We start from the raw sequence: 23,412 nt of genomic DNA on the forward strand, positions 1-23,412 counted from the left end.
TAGACTCACGGCTTCAACAATGGCTCGACTACTCCAGACAGCCTGATGCTCCTTCTGCGCATGTCCCCACTGCTCTTGTTCCCGCCGCTGGCACTACCGTTTTGGCCACTTCTCTACCCACACCTATGAATTGCTCCACTGCTGAGACTCACGATGTTACTACTGAGCACATCCCCTCGATTGCACCCTCGCCCGCTGATGAACTCATGTCCTCTCCGATAGCTGCCCCCACTACCTTTTTACCATCTCATGCAGCTCCTTCGACTCTGATGGACATTGATGCACCTTCGATACAGCCATGGCGGCCCCACAATCCCGGGATTTACCCTCCTATCTCAGAAGTCATGTCCACTCGTGTTCCTCGTCGTGCGCTTAAATTGCCATACTTTCCGAACGTCGAAGCCAGAAAAGCATTAGAACTAACCATCATGGAACTCGTCGAGACCAATTTGATTTTACCTTCCGACTCTCACGACGACATTGATGCCAAAAACAATCGTTTCCACGATCGTTTGTACTCGCTTCTGGCGGACTATACACGTCCAACCCAACCACGTTCTGAATCCGATGGTTTACAAGCCATGACCGACGTCGATGCCATAACGGATCGTTTGAATAATGACCGCTCGCTTTCAGGCCCTGCACGACGCCGCTTGATCCGTCAACGCCAAAATATCCGAGCCGGTTCCGCAGCGACATCATTGTTCCATCGTTACCGCCACCGCCCTAAACAGACAATCGACCAACTTTTGGATCCGACCCCACCTGCTCGCTGTAGGCTCTCACCTGCTGACGTTCATGCTCATTTCGATTCGAAATATGGCGCAACATCCACCCACAACGACACTTCCGCATCGACGTTCCCTGAACCTCAACAACCCACCATCTCTCTCGGCACTATCACCGCGAGTATCATCGACGATGTCATTAAACATTTTAACAAAAACTCGTCGCCCGGATTCGATGGTATACCGTACAAGGTTTGGGGCCTTTTCCCTTGTCTCCGTCGCTGGCTATTGGCCATTTCGCAACGATGCTACGAACTTAGCTGGATTCCTACGCACTGGCGCTTGTCTCATACGATCCTCTTACCCAAGAAAGGTGACCTTACTGATGCCAACAATTGGCGCCCAATCGCACTCCAAAACTCAGCCGCCAAGCTTTACTCCGGTGCTCTTGACCGACTGCTACGCACGATCGTCGAACCCCGTATGCCTCACAACCAAAAAGGTTTCATGCGGACCCCTGGCTGTATCGAACATGACTACTATCTTCACGCCACCATCCGCCATGCACGCCGAACCGCTCTGCCTCTGTACGTTTGCTCGTACGATCTCAAGGATGCGTTTGGCAGTGTCTCCCATACTGAAATCCAACAGTCCCTTCGCTACGCTGGTCTCGATGACCGCTCGACCCGCATTGTTATGAGCTTGTACGATTCCATTGGCTGCTGGATTGCTACGCCTGCTGGCCCTTCACCGATTGTCAACCTACATCGCGGCACCAAACAAGGGGATCCCGCGTCACCCATAATTTTCTCACTCTGCTTGCTTCTACTCTCGCATCGACTCAACGCCTTATCGACACGAACAGATCTTCGCCACAATCACCTACTCCTTGCTGATGATCTCACAATCTTGTCGCATGACCCGTCCGAGTTTCGACGCTTGCACCGAACAGTGATCTCATTTATGGATGAACACGGCTACACTGTCAACGCCACCAAAACCTGCTTCTCTGGGACACTCCCCGATGGTCGACGAAACCGACGCCGCAATGATAACAACATCTTTCTTTCCTACCATGGTGCGAGCATTCCTCGTGTTGCTCTCACAGATGACTGGAAATATCTCGGTAACTCTGTTGGGCTCCAACGTTCTGGTCTCTTCCGATCCTATCGCCAGTTACTCGCCGACTTCAAGAAAGACATGACCATCATTGCTCGCTCAGGCTTACGTATATTCCAGAAACACCACGCTCTCAAGACCTTTATTCTACCGCGTATCGAATACTACATTCGTCTCAATGGTCTCGGGAACTACCAAGCCAACCAGTTCGGTCGTCTCCTTCGTCACACCATCTGCCACTACACCAAGATGCCGAGAAGCTCGTCTCGTGCGGCCTTTCACACACCCGTGGAAAATGGCGGCTTAGGATTCTATGATCCCGTCGACTGGGCAGCAAGCACTCAAGCCGCACATGTCGTGTGTCTTCTCAACTCGCGTGATCCAGCTGTCAGATCTGTTATTCGCCAGGAAATTCGCACGTTGCTTTCCATTCGTTATCATCCTCCTAACACTCGCGATACTGTGGATTTCCCTACGAACCAGCTCACGGACGAACACATCTTGGCCTACTTGCAAGGCAAATATGAGCACCTTAAACAACGCATCTATCGCGATACCGCCGACCCTACCGCCAACGTTGTCTCTGCGATTCGCCATATCGGCTGCGATATAGAACTCCTTTCGGATGATGATAACTCGAACACCACTAACTCTAACAAATTCAGTTTCATCTTACCAACGCCCACTCCCTCCAGCACTGACAACCGACGACCTATGAAGCGTACCACAATAGGGAAACTCAAACGACTTTGTCAACAGCGTCTCCTTGCCGAGTGGCAACGTCAACCTATCCAAGGCCATACCGTTTCCACCCTGCAACACCCTGCCTCCAACGCTTGGATCCGCACCGACGACCTGTACCCTGCCGCCTATAGCTTCGCCGTCAAAAGTCGACTGGATATGATGCCTACCAACGTCAACCGTATGCGCTGGCGCTTCCAGAGCAACGATAAATGTGCTGCCTGTGGCCGTGAAGAGGATATCCACCACCTCCTCTGTTTCTGTGGCGATGAACAATCGAAACGGGTGCAAACCGAACGTCATGACAAAGTGCTCAACCGTCTCGCCAGTGCTGCCCGTTACAACAACCCGGATGCGCTTATCACCGTCAATGCTTGCCCACCGCTGATCAACAGTGACCGTCTCCGCCCTGATCTTGTGATCGTCAACGTAACGGCCAAAACTGTCCTGATTTATGATGTCACCATCACTGCGCAAAGCGCCACACACGCCACGGCCGACTCCAACTGCTTCGACGCTGCTCGGGCGAAAAAGATCAACAAATACACACCCTTAAAACAGCTATATGTCGATCTTGGCTACTCGGTGACTCTCGATGCTTTCGTCCTCGGTGATGTCGGTGGTACTTGGGCCAACAACGACAAGATCCTTCGATCCCTAGGCTGCAAGGCTAAATACGCCCCTCGTCTCCACCGCTGGCTTGTTTGCGATGTTCTCCGTTTCGGCCATAAACTTTGGGCACAACGCTGCGCACGGACCTTCTCTGGACCTCGCCACTCCATTGGTGTTGCTACTGGCTCGAACTCTGTTCCTCTCCGTCGATAATGCTTTGTTTATCCCAGCTCTCGCTAACCACCTGCACTTAACATTTACTCTTCTATAGATTTCGCTCACGCCCTCGCGTCTCTCCAAGTTTCCTATCTTACCCACTGCTTTCTGCTCGTTCTTCTTCACACCCCCACATTCTGCCCATTCCCATTCCCGGTGCTAGGGCATCTGTCAATAGGCCTCTCTCTGGCAGGATCACCACATCCTTTCCTTCCCTCTCCTTGAGTTTTAGGTTTTTCATCACATAGTGCCGATCATTGACCAAATTTCCCCACGAATAATATTATAAAGGTTCAATTCCCCGTTGGGGAATCTCTTTTTGGCACTTTTTTCGGTGCCGGTGGGGGTTGTTATCGAAATGGGCTCCTTTTATAAGAATTTTTTGGGCCAAGCCCCATGACGTGTAAAAGGACTCCGATCCCGCCCTTTCGTGTTCCGATATAGTGCAGATGTCAATTGCCGCGCGCCTAAAAATTGTGGTCCCTTGTATGCCCCGTGAGCGCGCGTTGATTCGCCGTTCCGACCCGCTGTACCTCAACCTCTCTGCGTGTTTCTCTTTTTCCTTCTGGTTGGTGCTTCGCGATTGGTCTCCGATTTCTGGTTTACTTTTGCTGCTGTTTCTGATGGCGATACTTTTCCGCACTCATGGTGATCGCTCAGTGTCCCATTTTTAGTCATGCTCCTAAACTCGCTGTCCATCTGCATTCCAGGTGCCCAAAGCAAACTGTCGATAGGCCTGCTCCCGTCAGGAAAGTTTGTTCTTTCCTTTGTGAATATTCTTTTAGTTTTAAAAGTAAAGTAAAAGATTTTTTTTGAAAGGGTGAGTTAACATACGTCCGTTGCGGACTATTGCTCGCCCTGGGATCCATGGAACATAATACTACTATAAAAAACCACTTGGGAAAAACATGGTAAAATTGCGCGCAGGAAGCGTAGCACGGCCGACGTTTGTGCCGTAGATCGACAAACATTTTCCAAAAAAATAGTATTTTCCTTGATGTAAGTATCCGTGTGGGCAGTTTAGTTTTGTCGCACACTTGACTTGAAAGTAGTTATTGAGACGTAGTTTATGATGGGTTTCGAAAAAATCTGTAATGTAATGTTCTTTGATGGATTCCACCTTCGATCGTACCACTGTCCGTGGTCCGAGATTGACTCTGTATATGCATCTTTCAATTGCACTGCTAATTGGATATGGTCTCCCATGATTGCCCTGTTTATCTGATCTTCTTTCTCAATAGCAACCGTTGCTTGGCGTATCAGACAACCGACAATCTCATTTTTGCGACCCTACCGTGCAGATGGCAAGCAGCCTTAGTATTTTGTCCACAGATTCATGCGATTCTATTTGTGATTGCATAAAACGCATAGTAGGATTATTGTTATGCTATGATAGAGTCAAGGTATAGGGTACATTATCGACTTCCAATGACGCTTGTGATCTTCTTTCTTTGTTCTCGTTCTTGAGCATCCAATATGTAGCCACGCGCATCGGTCCAAGGTAACGTATTACTAGAGCTGCTTATATCGCCGAGAACTAGCAATTGATATTGCTTGTTCCGCGAGATCGTTTTGGAATCGACTCGAATATTACGCAAATTATTACCGAATAAAGGTTGCCAATTCATCCAGCCGGAGAAAAACCACCAGCCATTGCCGCCACTAACGGTTGAAGAAGGTTTCGCTGCGGGATCGCTCATTGAGTCCACTTTGTCTGGAACTTTTGCATCGGCTGAGGATTTCTCTGTGTGGTTGGCTTGTGGAACACGTTTTCCGGGATCAAATATAAGCAGGTTTCGTTTGCCATCCGGTAATACTTCAATACCGATGATAGTTCTGCTATGGCCTGAATGTTGCAAATAAATAGGTGGTCGGTCTGTAATTGTCGTATGCTGTTCCGTTTTCTCTGTATCTGCTGGCACAATGTCAGTATCTGCACCCTCAAAATAGCGTTGGACCCAGTCAAACAATGCATCATGAGCGTTATTTGGACCGCTTGGTGTAGCGAAATCGACGATACTGCATCGAATGCCAAGGTACGTGAGAATGGTGTAAACTTCCGTGGTACCAATCCATTTTCGGGTTCTATGAACTCGATGCTTTAATTGCTCGGCTCCCTGAGGATCAAATTCTAATAAGAAGATGTTGTCGATTAATGATCAGAGGCTTCGGACAACTTTGAATTTTTGAAATGCACTTACGGTCTGCCCAAGCTTTTTCTAACAGGATCTGTAGTCCTTCTATATCAGGTATATGACGTATAATACGGGAATACGGTTTTTGATACGCTTCCACGTATGTTAACAGCATCTGACAGTTTCTGTAGCCGCAGCCCCACCCTAAATCTAGCAATCCTGTGGCTACATGATCCACAGAGAGACTGCACAAGTAAGCGCAAGTGGTGACTCCTTGGATGTAAAGTTCTCTGAATTGAGGGATCAACTGCGGAATAACAGCTGCGGAAACGACTAGTCAGTAACCAGTCAGATAACACCATCCAACAATTTTCCTCACATGCTGTTCGAGAACTAGGCTTCAACGCATTCAACGACTCCCATATTTCCTCAGGAACGAAATTCAATGTGTCCGTTGAGGTTTCTGTGATTCTCTGTGACGATTGGTCATCTGTAATGGACTGATGAACCATGCCATGGTATAAACCATTGATAAGCAATGAGTGGAAACAGTTTTCTGTTGGCGCCACCCCACAGTGTACCTAGCTAATATTCTACTCTGTTGCCGCCATTTCAAAGTTTACCTCTTGGTCCTCTTCAAAACCCGGAGTTGAGGAATCTGGAAGTGGCTGATTTATTGCTTCCGTTACAATAGTCATTAGAAGCAGTATCGCTGTGAAAGCATAGAAGTGTGCGCAGCCTCAGGCACAGCCGTCCTGCTGCAGAAATTTCTGCTGAAATTTTTCCCATCCCTCACTCTGTTCACCCATTGGAAAACCACTACTTATTTTCAATGGGAAGTCAACCCATCTATCTACAAAATTGTTGCAAAGCATTGTTGCCTATACTGCATGATGGCACTGCTCACAGTTTTGGATCATCCGCATGTTTTCCGGAGTGTGCAAAAAAGACCTGGTACCGGTACAACCGTCACATTGTTCCGAGTAAAAATTTACTGACCGTAAGAGCGCATAATCTGTCACCGTTGAGTTGAACACAGATCAGATTTGCTCGTTAGTTTCTCATGTCAAAATTGAGGGTGCTAGAGTTTTATTCAGGCATTGGTGGAATGGTGCGTACTTACATCAACTGAACTTGGTCGTTTTGGAACTAAGGTTCGCTTGTTTCTTAGCACTATGCAGCTGATGTCGCAGGCTGGGATCACGAAATCCTGAAAGCTTTCGACATTAATACCGTGGCCAATGAAGTAAGTGGCAAGGAAAAATTTTCGCCTAGTCTCGATACTAAAAGGCACAGGTCTATAGCCATAATTTTGGCAAAAAATTGATCGGGCAGGTAAGAAGAAATCGAACTTCCATAGTGCGATCATTTGTAAACGTTTCGGTTCTTTTTTGTTTATCAGCACCTGATCGAAACTCTATCGACCGAATATTATGACAAGATAGCGGCGGATGTGTGGACAATGTCACCGCCTTGCCAACCATATACGCGAATCGGATTGAAGCAAGGCAGTCAAGACGGTCGAGCAAAAAGTTTTCTTCACTTACTAGAAGTACTGGGTGAAATGGAGCATAAACCTAAGTACATTTTGCTGGAGAATGTGAAAGGTTTCGAGGTAACTCTAGGCAAGGAGAGGCTGCTTGGATTGTTGCTAACAGTGACCGGGTGTTTAGGAATCGGATTCGCGCGATATGCTGGCAGAAAAACTGAAAGAGTGCAACTATGCTTTTCAGGAATTTTTACTCACGCCATTACAATTGGGGATTCCCAATTCGCGTATGCGATATTACATGTTGGTCAGTAAGCAGTTCTTAATTTCAACTGGACTTTTCTAGAAAACAACTCATGTGGATTTGATTTTTGCAGGCCAAATTAAGGCCACTGAAATTTGCTAGTTCGCCAACAGATACGATCATCAACTATATACCACTATCCGATAAGATGTCCGAAGCATTTGTAGATTTTCGTTTGACAACCGCTAATATAGAAAAGGAACTGGCCGACAAGATTGCCTCTTCGATAGAACCTGTCTCCAACTATCTGGTGAAAGTGGATAATCTCGATCAATTTCTGGTCCCAGATAAAGTAAGAGAAAAAAAACCGGCACCACAGAATACTTTTGTGTTCAATGAGATTAAATTCGTGACAAAAACTTTTGTTTAGGTGCTCAGTAAAAACGGCCATGTATTTGACATCATCAAACCCAACAGCCGACGTAGCTGTTGCTTTACAAAAGGTTACTATCACTACGCCCAAGGCACAGGATCTATTCTGCAAATGAACGAAAAAGCAGATGTAAGTAAGCTAGTGTAGGTGAGGCTATGCACTTAATTAATCATGAAAATGTCGTCTCTAGACTTCTTCGACATTTGAACAAGCAATAGAAGCCCGGGATAGCAAAGATACGAAGAAACAACTGTCACTGCTGCATTCATTGAAGTTGCGCTATTTCACTCCTCGAGAGGTCGCTAATTTAATGGGATTCCCTTCTCACTTTGAATTTCCCAGCACCAGCTCTGTAAAACAACAATATCGAACACTTGGGAACAGCATCAATGTGCGATTAGTAGCAGAGTTAATGAAGTATTTGCTGAAAGAATAAAAAAACATTTCTATTTGGCTGCCCACCTTGGACACGGAAAAGATCCGCGACGCAATAAACTCCGCTTCTTGAACCCCGAATAAGCATCAGAAATTTACCTTCTTTTATTCCCTTTTTTCATGAATAAACACATAACCCACAAACGACCCTGGCGCACTTCGCTGCTTGGCTATTTGGGCCTCAGCGACTTACCCACGAAAGTCAATTGCTGGTATTGCAATCAAGATTCATATTTGCTTCCCGGTGGGAAACAAACAGAGCAATACTGGTATTGCGATAAATGTGAAAACGTTAATGTGAAAGATCAAGTAAGTCGGATGGCTCGATTTTGTCTGTCATGGTCACTAATGGCAATCCTGCCTTTAGAATGGGGATATTGTAGATACTCTTCCTGTTATGTACAATGCTAGTCTTAATCATCCAGGTACAGTTACAGTGGACAACGGTTGACAAGATCTCTCCAATAGCTCATGCTTCCATTTTTAGTGACACCGATACCGCAGAGACATTTGCCCGAAAGAAGGCAATCACGTACCCTTTGCGAAAACTGTCAAAGCAATCAGATCCTCATTTATCAGTTAATGAGTGAATACATTAGAGACGAAGATGTAAGCAAAACACCGAACGACAAAACCTTTTGATCAGTTAAAAGAGTTAAACGTTCCACTCTCTCAGGATCCCAAATACGACTACTACGTAAAAACGGCAGATGCTTATAAAGCATCGCTGCAAGAAAAGAATCCATTGTGTGAAGAGTGTCAGGCAAAAGTGGAAAATCTGCTGGCGGAACAACGAGCTGATCTGCGACGAAGGCGAATTAACGAAAAACTACACCGTAGCTTGCAAACAAAATCACCTAAACGACCTTCAAAATTCCAATACACCATGCAAGGCCTACTGTGGTTTCTATCCCATAGTCTCACAGTCCTCTTTTGCATTCTCGGTAACGACAGCGGCTAGAATGCGCCTTGTGCCTTCTCACGTTACTTATTATAATGATTATATAGCGTTCTTATACCCACGTACACAACCTAATTACACTACGAATAATCAATGGACGAGCATAGAATTTTACAAGTCTGCATGGTCATCAATGTCAACCGTTTTGGTGGATTTATGGCAACGGGGATTCGAAACGAATGTGGCAACCACTTTGGCATCCAGCTGTGGAATGGCAGCGCTAACAAACGTCAAGGATGCGGTCAAAACCATGTGGCAGTCGTCCAAGTGTATAATTTTGTATGATCGATCCACATCGGAAGTTGTTGACGATTGTGCGATGGCCTTTGATAACATATCCTTACTTTACATTGTTTGGATAATATCGTGGTTTGCGATCTACTGGCATCCTCGCGCTTCAAAAACCTTTGTCCAGGACAATGCTCGAGTTCGTCACTGGCCCACCTACAAGGTAATTTTGGGTTGGATGGTTCAATTATACTGGTGGAATCCGTCAACTCTAAATTCTTCTGTGTAGTTTATTCAATCGTTGTTATTTATTGCGCGTCTACTCGTGATTCCGATTTCAAATTATGCAAAGGGAGAACTCGTCCCTTCGGTCTATTTTTATTTTTCGATTGCATACACCACGGTAAGCTGAAAATGATCGTTCGTTCCATGAAAAAATGGTGTATTAACCACCATTAAAGTTGTTGATTTTCTCGATTCTTTTCGTACGTGTTGCAGCTGCAGAATGGCCAGCAAAAAGGATAGGAAATCTTGGAACGCTTAAAGGAATTAAACGAACGTACTCCAATTTGCAAGCATTCACATCGGAAAAAGTCACAAAGATCAACAAAACTTCTGCTGAAGCAGCGCGATATATTCCATCCGATGTATATCATTCGGAAGACCGGTTTTCTGATGACGATGACCCTTTCATGGACGACAGTGTACCGCAACCGGAGCCGCAACCGGAAGCAGGGCCGGAATCTCAGCCTGTAGAACATCAAATGTATCCATTAGATAATGAAGATAGTGAAGTAGACGGTATTGTTGCGAGCTTCAATAGAATCGCTGTTTAATTTGTAGAAACCAGTACGTATATAAACCATTGCTCGGTGTTCGGTGTTGTTTCTTGTTCTCAAATCTCAACTTGCTAAAAGCTGAAACCATTGTTGAAGTACGAATATGAACACGAGCAAGTTATCAACATACAGTCCCGGAAGGATAGGGCAAGCTGCGTATCGCGAACTCGGATGGACTTATCAATAATAAACAAGGCATTGCACATTCATTTCTCCTGACGAGAAGTTACAGAAAGAAATTCAAAATTCCAGTATGATATTGATGCACATGTGCCTGGGAAGTTTTCCGTACAATATCAGAAATTGATATCAAAGACGCAATGCTTAAAATAGTGAAGAAGTTTCTACAAATCAAAAGGCACCACTAATTAACTTAATAATACCCTTCTTGACCTGTTGTTTCTTACATACCTCTCAAGAAGCGATGCAAGTGGTCAACGAAGGATGGGTTTTCTCTCCAAAAAAGGAGTCTGAAAATGTTTGTCAGGTTGATAATCGCCTGTAGTTAGAATGGTATGTGTCCTTGCTTATCGCCAAACACATTTGACAATTCGCATCCATTCACCAGATTAGTATGCAATTTACGTGCATTTTGGCTTGTCAATAAAACCCAAGCATAACGCCGTTTCACTTTGCTGCTTGACAGACCAGCAACAGATGCTTTTCACACTCCGCGAAAGTCCCAAAAAAGGAACGCGAAAGGGCGCGTTTTCCCTGAATCGTCGATTTCCCTTCCCATGTCCAAATTGGAGAATGACGAGTTCTCAGACGATTGGGATAACCTCTCGCCAAGCCAACAAAATCAACTATTCAGCAGATTGGCACAAGCTGAATCCCATGCTATGAGCCGTCAGTCCCGAGCAGAGGTATGAGTTTATCTTTCATACCAGAAAACTAATCTAACCGATAACCACCAGATTTTTGCCAATCACAGTACCATGGACGATGCTCGATATAAAAAAGCTAAATCATTAAAGACAAAACCTTTCGAAGTATACTGCGATGACGACGATGACACGCCCTTGCGGACCACCACAAACACCAATCAAGCTATAGGTCTAAAAGAAAAGTCTATTAATCGACAACTTCGGCCTTTGGACTCCCACAGTAAAACCGCCCAAAAAGGAGACAAGGGCAAGAAATCAGACCGTAGGATCTGGAAAACAAATGAACTTCATCCTTTTGGAAGTAACTGACATGCCTTGTAGTACTTACTGTCACAAACTTGGACGATAACAAAGAAAACATCCCTCCTGGACTGGCGACGCCAGAGGTAGAACCCGATCGTGAAAGCAAAGAACCTACACTGGGCTTGACCGAGAACGTACCGAAAGCAACTGTCAGTATTTTGGAAGCACAATTGGACGTGGTACGAGAACCTCTTCGTGAAATATGGAACGAAGACGACATGTGGGTTGACTTGGATGGAGACCTGTCCAAGCTTATGCAAGACTTTGAACATTCGAACGGTCAAGACAACGAACCTCTCGTCACAGAAGACGCACCTCCCGTCACCGAGAATTTTCCCGAAACTTCATCGACGTTGAGGCAGCAGTATGAGTCACCTTTGATGCTTTTTGGTGGCTTTATGAAGGCCGGTAGCAAAACACGTATTGAAGCCGGTGAAGACGCTCATCAAAAAGCGCTTTCTCTGTTTTCCGAGGATAACGACCTTCACCCGTCGGACCGACACGTTGTTCCGTCAGAAAACGGTGCACACTCCTCATTAAACATGAATAACGATAGCAGTATCGGTATCAAATCCCCATGTGAGCAGCCACCGTTGCATAACGAGAACGATTCCAACGCACGAACTATTATAAAGGATACAAATGCCACAGAGAAGTCTATAACGACCGAAACGCCTGACTTTACGACAGGGAGGGGACGTCCGATACAGTTTTCATCTGGCACCCATATGCTAAACGTAACTCAAGGAAACGAGCATGCCAAGAAACAACAATCCGTCAGCTGCGGTGGGAAACGCAGTGCAGCCGAAGCTCGGAGTAATGACGATGATTACAGATACGAAAACATCTTATCGGAATATGGTGGATTCCGGATGGGAAATAGTAAATCAGTCATCCCAGTTTCAGTAGAGGCAAAACGACAGGCTGTGGAACTTTTCAATAACGAAACGGTTCCGACTCAAGCAGAACAATCCAACCAACGATCAACATCTGCTGATATTATTCTAACTGAAAATCCGGAGGTGCATAATAACAGCATACAAGCGGTGCAGATGCCTGCAAACGACGCTACGGACAGCATGAAACATACAACTGCATCGCCTTTGCGCATACTATCTTTCTCGTCGCAAAAACGGTCGTATAAGCGAAGGCCAGTGGTTCATCAGACGAAAGTCAAACCTTTCAAATCACCCGTTGTGCACGCCAACCTCGAGAAGACCAAAGCCGCGATACAGAAAACCGAAGGGCCTAGCGTGCGTGCCAGGAATCCTTCCATTTTCGACTTACAGGGTAAAAGATTTATGAGCGTTGGTGACTTTAGATGCCGTTTCTTACATAACTATTAGTGCCTCGCCATCGCCAAAACTTGAGTGATCTGGGCCTTCCTCTCCAGTATTCCGTTGATGAGCTTCGTGCTATGAACATGTACGTTGCTGTAATGCTTCTTATCAAAGAGTGTGACTCATAACATGGTACCCTTGTAGATCCGATGAAATCATTTATATGACTGCCAGCAAGGCCAAGCATTTCAGCTTTAATGGATGGGGACCGGATGCTGCGTATAAAGCGATGATTGACGCAGGCGCTGTCTCTACTTCACTGCCGTCTGCTTGGGTGGAAAATCATTACAAGTGGATTATATGGAAAATGGCATGCATGATCCGTTCTTATCCTAGACAGTTCTCCGATTCGTGGACACCAGAAAAAGTATTGGAGCAGCTGTGTTATAGGTAAGTTTTGTGCTATATAAGTCGGAAGGATGAAATCAGGAATTAACGTGCCACATCAGATATGAGCGCGAAATCAATCAAGGGCAACAGTCAGTGTTGAAACGAATTATTGAGCAAGACGATGTTGCTGTTAAACATATGGTCTTGGCTGTTGCTGATATCGTTGACTTGAAAGCTGATTCAAATCATCAGGCAGCATCTCCATCCATGGGCAAAGGTGGGTGCAGCATCTTGGTAGAAGGAGTACCTGGGTAAAACTTACGAGCAAATCATATAATCCGTAGCGTTAACTTGCAAGCTGGTACTTACGGATGGCTGGTATGAAATCCCTGCAATGATGGATGCGAGAATGCAACGAGCTGTGGAAACCAGAAAACTGAAAATCGGTCACAAGCTATCCATCTGTGGAGCACAGGTATGGAAGATTAGACATTTGACCTGTTTGCGATAGATCTAATGCGAAGCCAATTTTCATAGCTGATGGGGTCGCGCGTTGCTAAATCGCCATTAGCTGCGCTTGGCGATACGACGTTATCCATCTCGACCAACAGTTGCTTGCCAGCAAAATGGGATGCCAGGCTCGGGTATCAGTCGAACGGTCTACTGACACGCTCCATTTCATCTCTGTTCGAAGACGGGGGGACAGCTACAGCGATAGACGTTGTAATATGGCGAAAGTATCCAATCATGTACAGCGAAACATTACCCAATGGAAACACCATTACCAGAACAGCCAGCGAAGAAGAGGATAGACGCAATCAGCTGTGCGCAACCATATATCAGGGCGAACAAAGCGATATTCTTTCAATACCCAATCTTCGCTTAGAATACGACGATGACAACACATCCGCTATGGGCAGATATGGAAGCGGCTATAACAATGGACAGCGCAGCACGGAAGAACGCAAAGTCTCTGGCTATTTCAAACTACGTATTGGAGATTACAGAAGATCCCAGTCGAATGACCCAATATCGATGGCTACACTGCTCATATTGAATGCGAATGAAGTCAACTACATGGATGTGCAGGAAGGGAACCGTTATCGCATTACCTTTCTCGCCCCTTATACTCCCAAAATCAAAAGATTCCCTGGTCTTCATCTAAAAACCACGCGCTATACACGATGGGAGCTTATCTCGAAAGCTACGGAAGACATGGTCTCCAAGTTCCTCTATATTCCCCGTCAAATTACCCAGTGCGAAGATATCCATACGATGAACCAAACCGACGACATGGATGTCGCCGTATTTGTATTACGTAAGTTTTCAAAGACGAAATTCGGCGTAGCTTTTTTTGCTTACCATCGATTGTATAGATGCTGGTTCAGCCACACAAGATCAGCATGTCATTGGTCGTACGCTTTGGCATCAGACATTACTGGTTACCGATGCTAGCCAGCAGTTATGCCAGATAAAACTGCGCTTGCCAACCAGACCACTGAGTGGTATCGAAGGACAGGTATGATTTTACTTCGATCTACTCCTTTTTTCATACATATTAAGGATTCAATATGAATAGGTCATTGGCTGCATGAACTTGCGCTACGATCTGTTTGATCAAAAGTTCGGAATCATCCACCTGAAATTTACAGACGACAGTGAATTATTTATCAAAAAACCATCATCCAACCATATGCAGCGAGCAATGACGGATCTGAAATCATGGGTTCAGAGGTAAGAGTGTGAAGCATTCGCGCGCTAAGTGTCGGGTTGGAAGGTTAACGTTATTGTGTAGTCATCCAGATGCTCTAAGCAATCTCTATGAGCGTGTCAATGCTCTGATCCATTAACCCAGCATTTCATATTCATGATTTGAGTCAAAAAATAATGCTTACTGTATATCGAAAAATCAACCAACAACAAAAGAGCGTATTAATTTAAGTTATGCCTGAACATTTCCTTTTGGGAACTTACTACATCTTACTAGCAATTAGTAAAAAAAATCTTTTGGAAATTAGCGATTTGTAAATCACATGATCTACACTAAGCTATCAGGGCCTGTTAAACCTCTTTTTTTTATCTTTCAACCATGCCTCGCTGCCTACTTCCACAATAATAGGCGAAACAATCAGCAGCAAGACGCCGTTTGCGCCATTTATGGTCAAACAGAGCATCGTCGTCTTTCGAATAAGAATGTGAGTAGAGCTCTTTTTGAAGAAAAGCGGTTGATGATACGACCGGCGTTTTTCTGTAGCATCATTCAATTTGTTTTTTTTGTCAGTTATACGTATATGTCCTTTCATTCTCTTTCAATTTTCAATGAATCGAATAATACATAAGCAGACGTGCTTCGATCTATGAATTCATGCATCAGTGGGGTGACTATTGTTTCATCCATGGAGAATCATATATTTTTGTCTTCAATCTTATCTTTTTTCTTTTGCTTTTCTCTCTCTCTTTCTGTTTGCTTGATAAACCCTCACTACCATTGTATCAAGATCCCATCCGCATCCATTATCCAAACCATTCTTATCCCGTGTATATAACTTGGTTGAATCGACTACAATCCTCAAAAAGGTAAGCGTCGAGTGGTCCACCATCGATTTTGCTCCGGCAAAACAGACTCACCTCTCCTTTGCTTCCATCCTTCTTCCAGCTTCCGGTTTCCGTTTCTTTTCGCCTGACAAGTTCTGGATGCTACAAGTTGACTTTCTCTCGCCATCCATCCATCCATCCATCCATCTGGCGAAACTGGATGACGTCAAAGGTCATCGTTGGTGGCGTGACTCTCTTTTTCATCAGAAAAACGCTTACGTGTCCTCTTCATGTTCCTCTCCTTTGGATTGCTTCTCATCATATGGTATTCGAGATGTCTTCCCGATTATTGTATTTTTGTTTATAGTTTGTATTTTGTATTTTATATTTCATGTACATATTCTTTTCGCAGTCTTTTCCTCTTTTTTCCCACAGGGTTTTTTATGAGGTTTTTACTGACGCGACCATTGTTTTTTTTTTTATCATCATGTACTTTATTTGTTTTTCTTTCTTTTCATTCGAAGGACTCTCGATATCTGGAATCCAACTCGAAATTACCGTCACTTCTGGCCACGTCAATATTTTTTGCCTGCTCAAGCTGACACCACCGATCCATCGCTTAAGTGTCCCTGGAAGCAATTTTATTTTCCGCATCGAAGAAGAAGCTTACCTGGCGGTCCGTATTCATCGTTTTTTTTTTTCCGGTACACCATTTGGTTCAAAGGCAAGTCCAATTTCTTTTCCTTTGCTATGATGTAATGAACGTATACTAATTCAAAATTTTTTCAATGTCATATAATCCAAGTCATGTCAAGCGATCAATGGCTATCGAAAACTCAAATAAACAAGGTAAAATATCTTGACGAAAATTTGAATCAATCAAAGAGCTTACTAACTCATTTTTTTAAATACCCAACATACCCACACATCTTTCTAGATCTATCATAGCCTGGGCGGGATGGAACTGAGGGGGGGAACCAGTGCTGCCCTGCGCGTGTTCAGAAACAAATCACGTTGCAACGTATGCCATAAGGTTGTCATTAATATACCGAAGTTCCGTCAAGAGTTCTCGCCCAGGTTATGCCGTGTATGCGTTAGGCTTTTTGTCTGACGAAAGTCGCTCAATGTAAGAGGGCGGCCTCCGTTGGCAGGCGGCATCCATTGTACAGCGGGTGTACGGCTTGTTAGTAAAAAAACAGTCTGAAACATTTCTTTTTTGGGAAGTTACTGCCCTATCGTAAAAGGTATTAAAAAGCAGTCTCCGCTTCGTATATGGTAAAGGAAAGAAGGCTGGGTTTGGAGAAAGTCTTGCAATTGGCCATTACTTCTTACAGGCACAACCGTACTGAGCATTTAAAAAAAAATGCGCATGGCAAACTGCTTGAACATAAAAGCGCTTTGGCTTTGACTTTTTAAAAAATTCACTACTCTACACTGTATATTGCCATTTTAGAAGTACCGATCACTAATAACCACGTTCTCAAGGTTTCCGGTGAAACCCAGGAATAGAATTGCTGGCCGGCTTATTCAACATATTCCACAAGGTATTATATCTTCGTCCTTACGCATATACTCTTTTTCATTACACCATCGATCACCGGCAGTTATGCGGCTGGCTCTGCATTTACCCGACCGCCAGCAAGTGTTCTTTAACGAGGATGATACCCTAGAGGATGTGCTCCTATACACGGAAAATGACCTGACAACCCTCAACGCCTATTTTATCCTGAATCGGAAGGATAAGTCCGCAAGGCACTTATGTTATCACTAGCTTCCTTCCGAGTTCATTTTTGTCAAAGGTTCCCGGCATGTCCGCGCTCATTGCCGCAGGCGCCAGCGAGGACAGCCGGCAGTTGGCCATGTCTACTTTGCCCCTCATGAGGATAGAGAACGCTTTGCTTTGCGCTTGCTTCTGCATCATATACCCGGCGCCACACCCTTTGAATACCTCCGGACACATGAGGGTGTCCTATTCCCCTCTTTTGAAGAGGCTGCCCGTGCCCATGGATTGATCAATTCCACTCGAGAGCATCTCCAATGCCTAGCAGAAGCTGCGGCCGTCGTCACCAGTATACCCCGTCTTCGTCGGCTGTTCCTTACTCTTTGGTTTGGGCTCTCCCAGACGATCCTGGACTTCTATGGAGTAACGATGTCGACCAGCTCTGTCTGGATTACCAATACCATTACCGATCCCGAGAACAGGAGCCAGATACCCCTTTATGCAGAGCGCGAGCTCTGTTGCATATTGATCGTCTCCTTTCTCGCCACGGAAAATCGCTGGCCGATTTTCTGTCTACTACACTTATACCTGCCATGCAGAACCACTACGCAATGTTCCAGCAGCTCCTTGATACCGGAGATGCCGATATCCAGCAGGATGATGACGACTCGCGTTTGGTCGACCAGCGGCATCGATACCCAGTAGCAAGTCTGAATCCCGATCAAAAAGCTGCCTTTGATACATTGCTTCACTCGATACCATTCCGTCTAACGCCCACTCTCATTTGCTCTTTGTGGATGGCCCTGGAGGTTGCGGCAAGACTTTTTTTACAATACCCTCTTGGCACATGTTCGTTCTTCCGGCCACAAGGCCATTAGTTTCTTCAACTGCAATGGCGGCTCGATTTGTAACCACAATATTGTCGATGCTGCTAATAGGCTACATTAACCAAGAGAGCAGTTTATATCGACGCACGTCGCAAATTTAAAAATAGAGCTCTCACCCTGTCGTGATTTCTCGGCTGAGCAGCGTCTTTCAAAATACCCTATTACTATAACATTACCTTTACCAAATTGATATAATCGTCAAACCTAACCAGAATACTCAAACATTAGACAATCCCCAGGACAAAATGTTAGAGTTGAGAGAGCACCATTAAGCGAGAGCTTGGAAACACAAATTCGATCACGGAGTTTGAATATTGCAAATGCACCATTCCATTCCAAACCATGTTTAATCAGCTACTATTCTCGCTTCCCTCAGAGCAACGACAAACTACAGACCGAAAGAGCAAAACTTTGTAATGTTTAATATCAACACGCGCTACCAGCGTGTAATCACATGCACTTCAGATGATCTACACTAAACCTATCGGAACCTCTTATTCTTTTTGTGCCTTTTTTTAATATCTTTCAATCATGCCTCTGGGTAAAAAGAGAAGGAGACTGTGGACTACGATCAAGTGAAATTTACACATCTTTGCACCAGTTGTGGAACATAAGATAATCCGAATCCAAATGAAAACGGTAGAACCGTGTTATTTGCCGGGTGGCATTTCCATTATCAAAACTCGATGTAATATGGACGGCGATTGTCTTTTAGACGAATGTACAAGGTTTGACTGCGTCTATTGTCGTTCCTCATCATCAGAGCATGCAAATTAATTCAATTTGGAGATCCATTTTTTACATGTTAAAAACCTGTTTGCAAGTCCATGGTGCCTGAAGCATAGCTGGAATATGATCTGACATAAGATCGAACGTAATCCTAGAGACACAAGCTTGGGCACCGAGTGTGAGCATGTGTATCACAAGCACGAATATGGCACTTATTTATCATCAAATAAAATTTATCAGTACTAGCTGGCCCACATCTTTTGTATGCATTGATAAAGTGGACTTTGTTATCAGTCTTGGGTGGAGGATTCACCATGCATTATGGCAAATTCGAAGTCAGTAACGCCAACCGTCATCGCAGCCCAAAGCACCTTTGAAAGAAAAAATCAACGTCTGGAACCAAACGGGTGTCCTTTCCAGATATTAGAATACCCCATTAACTCAGCAAATCCACCATGTTGGTTTGTCTTCACGTCTACAGGCTTATCGCTTGAAGCTTCATTGGCGTGAGCAGCCTAGGTTGCCACAGCACAGACCGTCCAAAGATTGCGAGTCACAGAATAGATATACTGTAAAGCATGAGACGCTGTTTCTTTTCTGGTAAATCTTCCTCTTCCTCTTTATCTCCTCATTTCCTAAAACTGTACTCATCATTTCTTCGAAAAAAGTTTCCTCTATCAAAACCTCCATCAAGGCCATCGGCTGGCGCGAAGAGTTCATCCAACCGTTGCGTGAGCTCGTAGCTCTCGTCCATAACCTCATCAAACACACTTTTCTATTCGCGAAATACATTTTCCTGTCAGAGTTGTCAAATGGATTTGAGCTTCACGCTTATGTCCAAGAAGGCTTTTTCGTTGAAGTCTTCCTCTCGCTCACAAACAGACGAACGAGAAGCAGCACCGTCAGAGCGGCGACCAGAACCTATCGCGATCTGACCAATCCGTATGTCGAATCGTTTTGCGGCCACGCATCGTTCACGCCACCAGATCTACCAAACGTCCAGCAAATTGCACTATATCAAGTAAAGCAGATATTTACCGCTTACATCAATAATATCAAAGAACGATTTGGACCGCATTTGCGGCGACTGGTTAATTTGCTTCTTGTCATAAAAAACCGGCAAAACAACCTTAAAGCACAATTGCAAAACGAGGGCCTATCTCAACGTGAAATATCAGCAAGACTTTCAACAAAAAATCTACGAGCCCGCTACGAAGTCCAAGGTTGAGATCGCAAGAAAAAATTCGCACATTGATTCTCCACTTCTACCACACTATGATTTCTTGCAACCATTTTTCAATTCCTACGCATCGACATATCAATTCGCGAAAGCTAGTATTTGTTATGATGTCAAAACTTCCCCTGAAAACCATTTTCCTGCATTTTATCGGTTATCTTGCTTATTTTCTCAACGAGGTTGGCGCTCCTTCACCTGCTTCCTAATTCGTACTGCGTGGTCGCCGCGGTACATGCTGATTGACACGCAGATCCTATATATGCAAATTCTGGATTTGAGCCAAAGAAGCGTTAAAGGACTAAGCAACCTTGATCTGTGGAGCCGGGTGGTGGATCTCAACAGCGACCTTTCAAGCAAACGAAGGGCAAAGGTTTGTCGTTTTATGGAACACTGCAGACTGATGGCGTATGGGTGAGTGTCATCAAGCATGATTTCGCAAGTCGCAAAGGTGGCCGGCAAAAAAAAGGCGAAGGTTCTGGACGAAGATGTACCGTACGTTGACTCGCTTGCTCCAATTGAGCAAAGATGCCTGGAGGGCCGCTGTGTGTTGGTCGACCTAGGACGAAGAGATTTGCTTTTCTGCATGCACGAGTACTCCGAACCAAACGCAAGGATCCGCTATCGTTACACCTCCTGCCAGAAGGCGAATGAATTGAAGACGAAAAAGTACAGAAGGATCAGAGAGACATTACTTAGCCAATTCCCAAATGTCAAGACTGCGCAGGAAAAATTGTCACAACATCCCATTTCAGTCAATGACCTCGAGACGTATTGTCACAATCTACGGGAAACCGCAAGCGTATCTCAGGTACTATCAAATTTCTATGCGAACATAACATCAATCTATCGGGATACCCTCTTTTCCGAAAACTACGACTCTCAGCCTATTTCAATCAATGCCGAGCAGATTCTCGATTGGCGAGAACCATAAATTTGTGCTTTGGGTGGGACCAGGCTTTGATCCTGGGAAATTGGTCGGCACCAAATGTCAAGTTCCATGAGCCGCTCAGAGGTAGGCATGCGACGGATGCTCAAAAAACAAGGTTTGGAGGTGTGTTTGCTCGATGAATTCAAAACGTCCTTGTGCTGTCCTGACTGCGGCGATCCGTTGGAAAATTCAAGAAGGTGCCCAATCCCCGGCCATACCGACGAACGAAGCAGCCAGAAGTATTATGCCATGGCCTGTTAAGGTAATCCATGAATGAAAGTGGATTTGATATTGAATGTGCTTGCTCACGCTTATCCTTAGATGTACCAATCAAAAATGTAAACATGATCATGGCTATAAATTATGGAATCGCGACTTGACTGCAATCCTTAATTTCCGCAAGATCATGTTTGGCCACCGAGAGAATAACGAAAGGCCGACACTCTTCAAAAGGAAGCGGGCCGAAGCGGAAGCCTCGAGTAGCAAAATTCCAAAACATTCATGATATCATCCGGATCAGTTATCGCTGTTCCCACACCTAGATGTCCTAGGGGCAAGTGGATTATTTATTTCCCAAAATTTGCCTCACATGATGACTTACGCCTTGGTTTCTATTCATAATCTACTGGTACTTTTATTTCATTGCAATACCTGTATGGAAACGATGAGAATTGACCGTATATTTAACCATTCATTCAATTTAAGAAAGAACACCGTTCACTTTATTCAAAAGGCGTATGGTATGGTGTCTCCTAAAGCTAATGAAGCACAATTTTAAAATGATGGATACAATAGGTGCACTCGTTCCATGAAAGAATAGTCGTTCAGCGCAGATGGGTCGACGTTGATAAATGTAAACTTGTCTAGTATACAGTCGAGGCTTTATTTTGAATCTAGTCAATGATCCGAAGATCACATTTTCTATCTTTTGCATAAATATCTTTATATTTGTCATAGATTGCTTTCAACCCTTCGATATATTTCTCTTGCACCGCCAATAGTTGTTCTTCTGTAGGTTCTTTGTCGCCATCCGTCAACTTTGGCACAGAGATCGGCTTGCCAACTAAAAAAAAGTTTATACTATTGTTGTTTTCATGTGAAATTTTCCTTACTAACCTATGGTGACAATTTGATGTCTGAAAGGTATCAAACCTACATCATCTGTAATGATATGAGCATACATTATATCGAATCATGCGATAAAATGCTTACAATTAAAAATTCCCCGTGCATGAAAAAGTGGCAATGTGAATCCCAGCGCATGTTGAATTTTCTTTTGCATTCGCCGTAAACGCGATCCCCGTCGGTTCTCCACTTGTTCGTAAAGATCGTTTTCTCCAAATGAGAACACTGGTACAAGAGGCGATTGCTGTCGTATAGCCAATTTGACGAACCCTAAGCGCCGTTTAAGGACGAGATCATTCATGCCCGGACGTGCATTCAATGACTCTGATGCTCCTCCAAGGACAATGACGATAGCACGACCTGGCCCGGACGATAATATGCTTTCGCAGGAATGGCGAGATACCGACGCCATACCGAGTGATAGGATGATATCGCGATAAAAGGGCAAGTGGAAATTTGAAGCCAAAGTGAGTAACGAGGGTGTAATGCCGGGAAATATGTTGCTGAAGCCTGTCGCTTCTGTGGCAAAATTGGCAAACGCACCCATGGATATGATACCGTGCGGATGATAACCAAATACATACGTTTTTGATGGGTCAAGCTCTTGTTCCTATGGCAGACATAGAGTCACGGGTAAGATAGAGACATGTAAACATATTGGGACGTTCGAGCAAAAGGAGGTGGCAAGTGCACTCACTTTAATCAGTTTGACGGGAAAATAATCGGCGAAATAGCGCCACAGACTCAAGTGACGCATCCATTGAAAACGACGTCCTCCGTTCTCTGGGGCTTTATCAAGGTAGATAAAGGCGATATATGCAAGTATAAATGGCCAAAGCGGTGGGGTAAAGCAAAATGCAAAGAAGACGGTGGTACAAATCCCGAGAAGTGCAATCCAGAAACAAACGGCCATCATCTGAAGCCTTCGTTCCATAGGGATATGGAGAAAGGGTACCCAGTGCACATTGGTGATGGGATCGGTAACACTCTGCGGCTCCTCTGGCAATATTGTTTGTGAACGTTTTTCATTTTTGCCGTTGGTTGCCATGAGTAAAAGAAAATGTTCGAAAATTGATGTCATGGAAGTTTTTTTTTTGTGCTCTCACATGCAAATGCCACGGCAACATTGTATTTCCGCCCGAGCGTCACAGCTTAAACGGTCGGACGAAAACGCACCTTGAATTTCTCCCCTATCTCGTTTCGATAAAAAA

At 44.6% G+C, this 23,412-nt stretch overlaps 9 protein-coding genes across 9 annotated transcripts; 7 read left to right on the forward strand and 2 right to left on the reverse strand.

Moving 5' to 3' along the window:
* Positions 1-4,499: 4,499 nt before the first annotated feature.
* Positions 4,500-6,063, reverse strand: BYT42DRAFT_632090 (peptidase family C78-domain-containing protein; the record flags this gene model as incomplete). The annotated part of the gene is made up of 3 exons (XM_051572460.1): positions 4,500-5,547; positions 5,618-5,884; positions 5,931-6,063. 3 exons carry the CDS (start codon positions 6,061-6,063, stop codon positions 4,832-4,834), a joined length of 1,116 nt encoding a protein of 371 aa, XP_051426660.1. The 3' UTR covers positions 4,500-4,831.
* Positions 6,064-6,291: 228 nt separating this feature from the next.
* BYT42DRAFT_561493 (S-adenosyl-L-methionine-dependent methyltransferase) lies at positions 6,292-8,227 on the forward strand. Its single transcript, XM_051567370.1, has 6 exons — positions 6,292-6,534; positions 6,954-7,166; positions 7,225-7,347; positions 7,418-7,636; positions 7,715-7,846; positions 7,908-8,227. Exons 1-6 carry the CDS (start codon positions 6,445-6,447, stop codon positions 8,151-8,153), a joined length of 1,023 nt encoding a protein of 340 aa, XP_051426661.1. The 5' UTR covers positions 6,292-6,444; the 3' UTR covers positions 8,154-8,227.
* A 37-nt stretch (positions 8,228-8,264) lies between these two features.
* On the forward strand, positions 8,265-9,824 carry BYT42DRAFT_561496 (Ima1 N-terminal domain-containing protein). Its single transcript, XM_051567371.1, has 5 exons — positions 8,265-8,461; positions 8,520-8,577; positions 8,640-8,761; positions 8,829-9,096; positions 9,161-9,824. The coding sequence occupies exons 1-5, from the start codon at positions 8,273-8,275 to the stop codon at positions 9,628-9,630; spliced, it is 1,107 nt and encodes a 368-aa protein (XP_051426662.1). The 5' UTR covers positions 8,265-8,272; the 3' UTR covers positions 9,631-9,824.
* A 1,467-nt stretch (positions 9,825-11,291) lies between these two features.
* BYT42DRAFT_249628 (uncharacterized protein) lies at positions 11,292-15,118 on the forward strand. The gene is made up of 11 exons (XM_051562703.1): positions 11,292-11,329; positions 11,389-11,549; positions 11,611-12,660; positions 12,717-12,795; positions 12,855-13,100; positions 13,160-13,317; positions 13,385-13,515; positions 13,578-14,358; positions 14,417-14,559; positions 14,620-14,774; positions 14,836-15,118. The coding sequence occupies exons 3-11, from the start codon at positions 11,625-11,627 to the stop codon at positions 14,888-14,890; spliced, it is 2,784 nt and encodes a 927-aa protein (XP_051426663.1). The 5' UTR covers positions 11,292-11,329; positions 11,389-11,549; positions 11,611-11,624; the 3' UTR covers positions 14,891-15,118.
* A 1,262-nt stretch (positions 15,119-16,380) lies between these two features.
* Positions 16,381-17,673, forward strand: BYT42DRAFT_632092 (uncharacterized protein). The gene is made up of 3 exons (XM_051572461.1): positions 16,381-16,424; positions 16,524-16,850; positions 17,029-17,673. Exons 2-3 carry the CDS (start codon positions 16,848-16,850, stop codon positions 17,344-17,346), a joined length of 321 nt encoding a protein of 106 aa, XP_051426664.1. The 5' UTR covers positions 16,381-16,424; positions 16,524-16,847; the 3' UTR covers positions 17,347-17,673.
* A 1,816-nt stretch (positions 17,674-19,489) lies between these two features.
* On the forward strand, positions 19,490-20,139 carry BYT42DRAFT_643006 (uncharacterized protein; the record flags this gene model as incomplete). Its single annotated transcript, XM_051572597.1, has 2 exons — positions 19,490-19,511; positions 19,580-20,139. The coding sequence occupies 2 exons, from the start codon at positions 19,490-19,492 to the stop codon at positions 20,137-20,139; spliced, it is 582 nt and encodes a 193-aa protein (XP_051426665.1).
* A 90-nt stretch (positions 20,140-20,229) lies between these two features.
* Positions 20,230-21,563, forward strand: BYT42DRAFT_632102 (uncharacterized protein). Its single transcript, XM_051572462.1, has 2 exons — positions 20,230-21,338; positions 21,398-21,563. Exon 1 carries the CDS (start codon positions 20,576-20,578, stop codon positions 21,077-21,079), a length of 504 nt encoding a protein of 167 aa, XP_051426666.1. The 5' UTR covers positions 20,230-20,575; the 3' UTR covers positions 21,080-21,338; positions 21,398-21,563.
* BYT42DRAFT_561524 (uncharacterized protein) lies at positions 21,070-21,607 on the forward strand. The gene is made up of 3 exons (XM_051567372.1): positions 21,070-21,160; positions 21,271-21,338; positions 21,398-21,607. Exons 1-3 carry the CDS (start codon positions 21,134-21,136, stop codon positions 21,579-21,581), a joined length of 279 nt encoding a protein of 92 aa, XP_051426667.1. The 5' UTR covers positions 21,070-21,133; the 3' UTR covers positions 21,582-21,607.
* A 362-nt stretch (positions 21,608-21,969) lies between these two features.
* On the reverse strand, positions 21,970-23,249 carry BYT42DRAFT_491422 (diacylglycerol acyltransferase; the record flags this gene model as incomplete). The annotated part of the gene is made up of 4 exons (XM_051564074.1): positions 21,970-22,139; positions 22,193-22,237; positions 22,289-22,811; positions 22,899-23,249. 4 exons carry the CDS (start codon positions 23,247-23,249, stop codon positions 21,970-21,972), a joined length of 1,089 nt encoding a protein of 362 aa, XP_051426668.1.
* Positions 23,250-23,412: the final 163 nt, after the last annotated feature.

This window comes from Radiomyces spectabilis, assembly GCF_025331425.1.
Source record: "Radiomyces spectabilis strain NRRL 2753 chromosome Unknown BYT42scaffold_3, whole genome shotgun sequence".
NCBI lineage: Eukaryota > Fungi > Mucoromycota > Mucoromycetes > Mucorales > Radiomycetaceae > Radiomyces > Radiomyces spectabilis.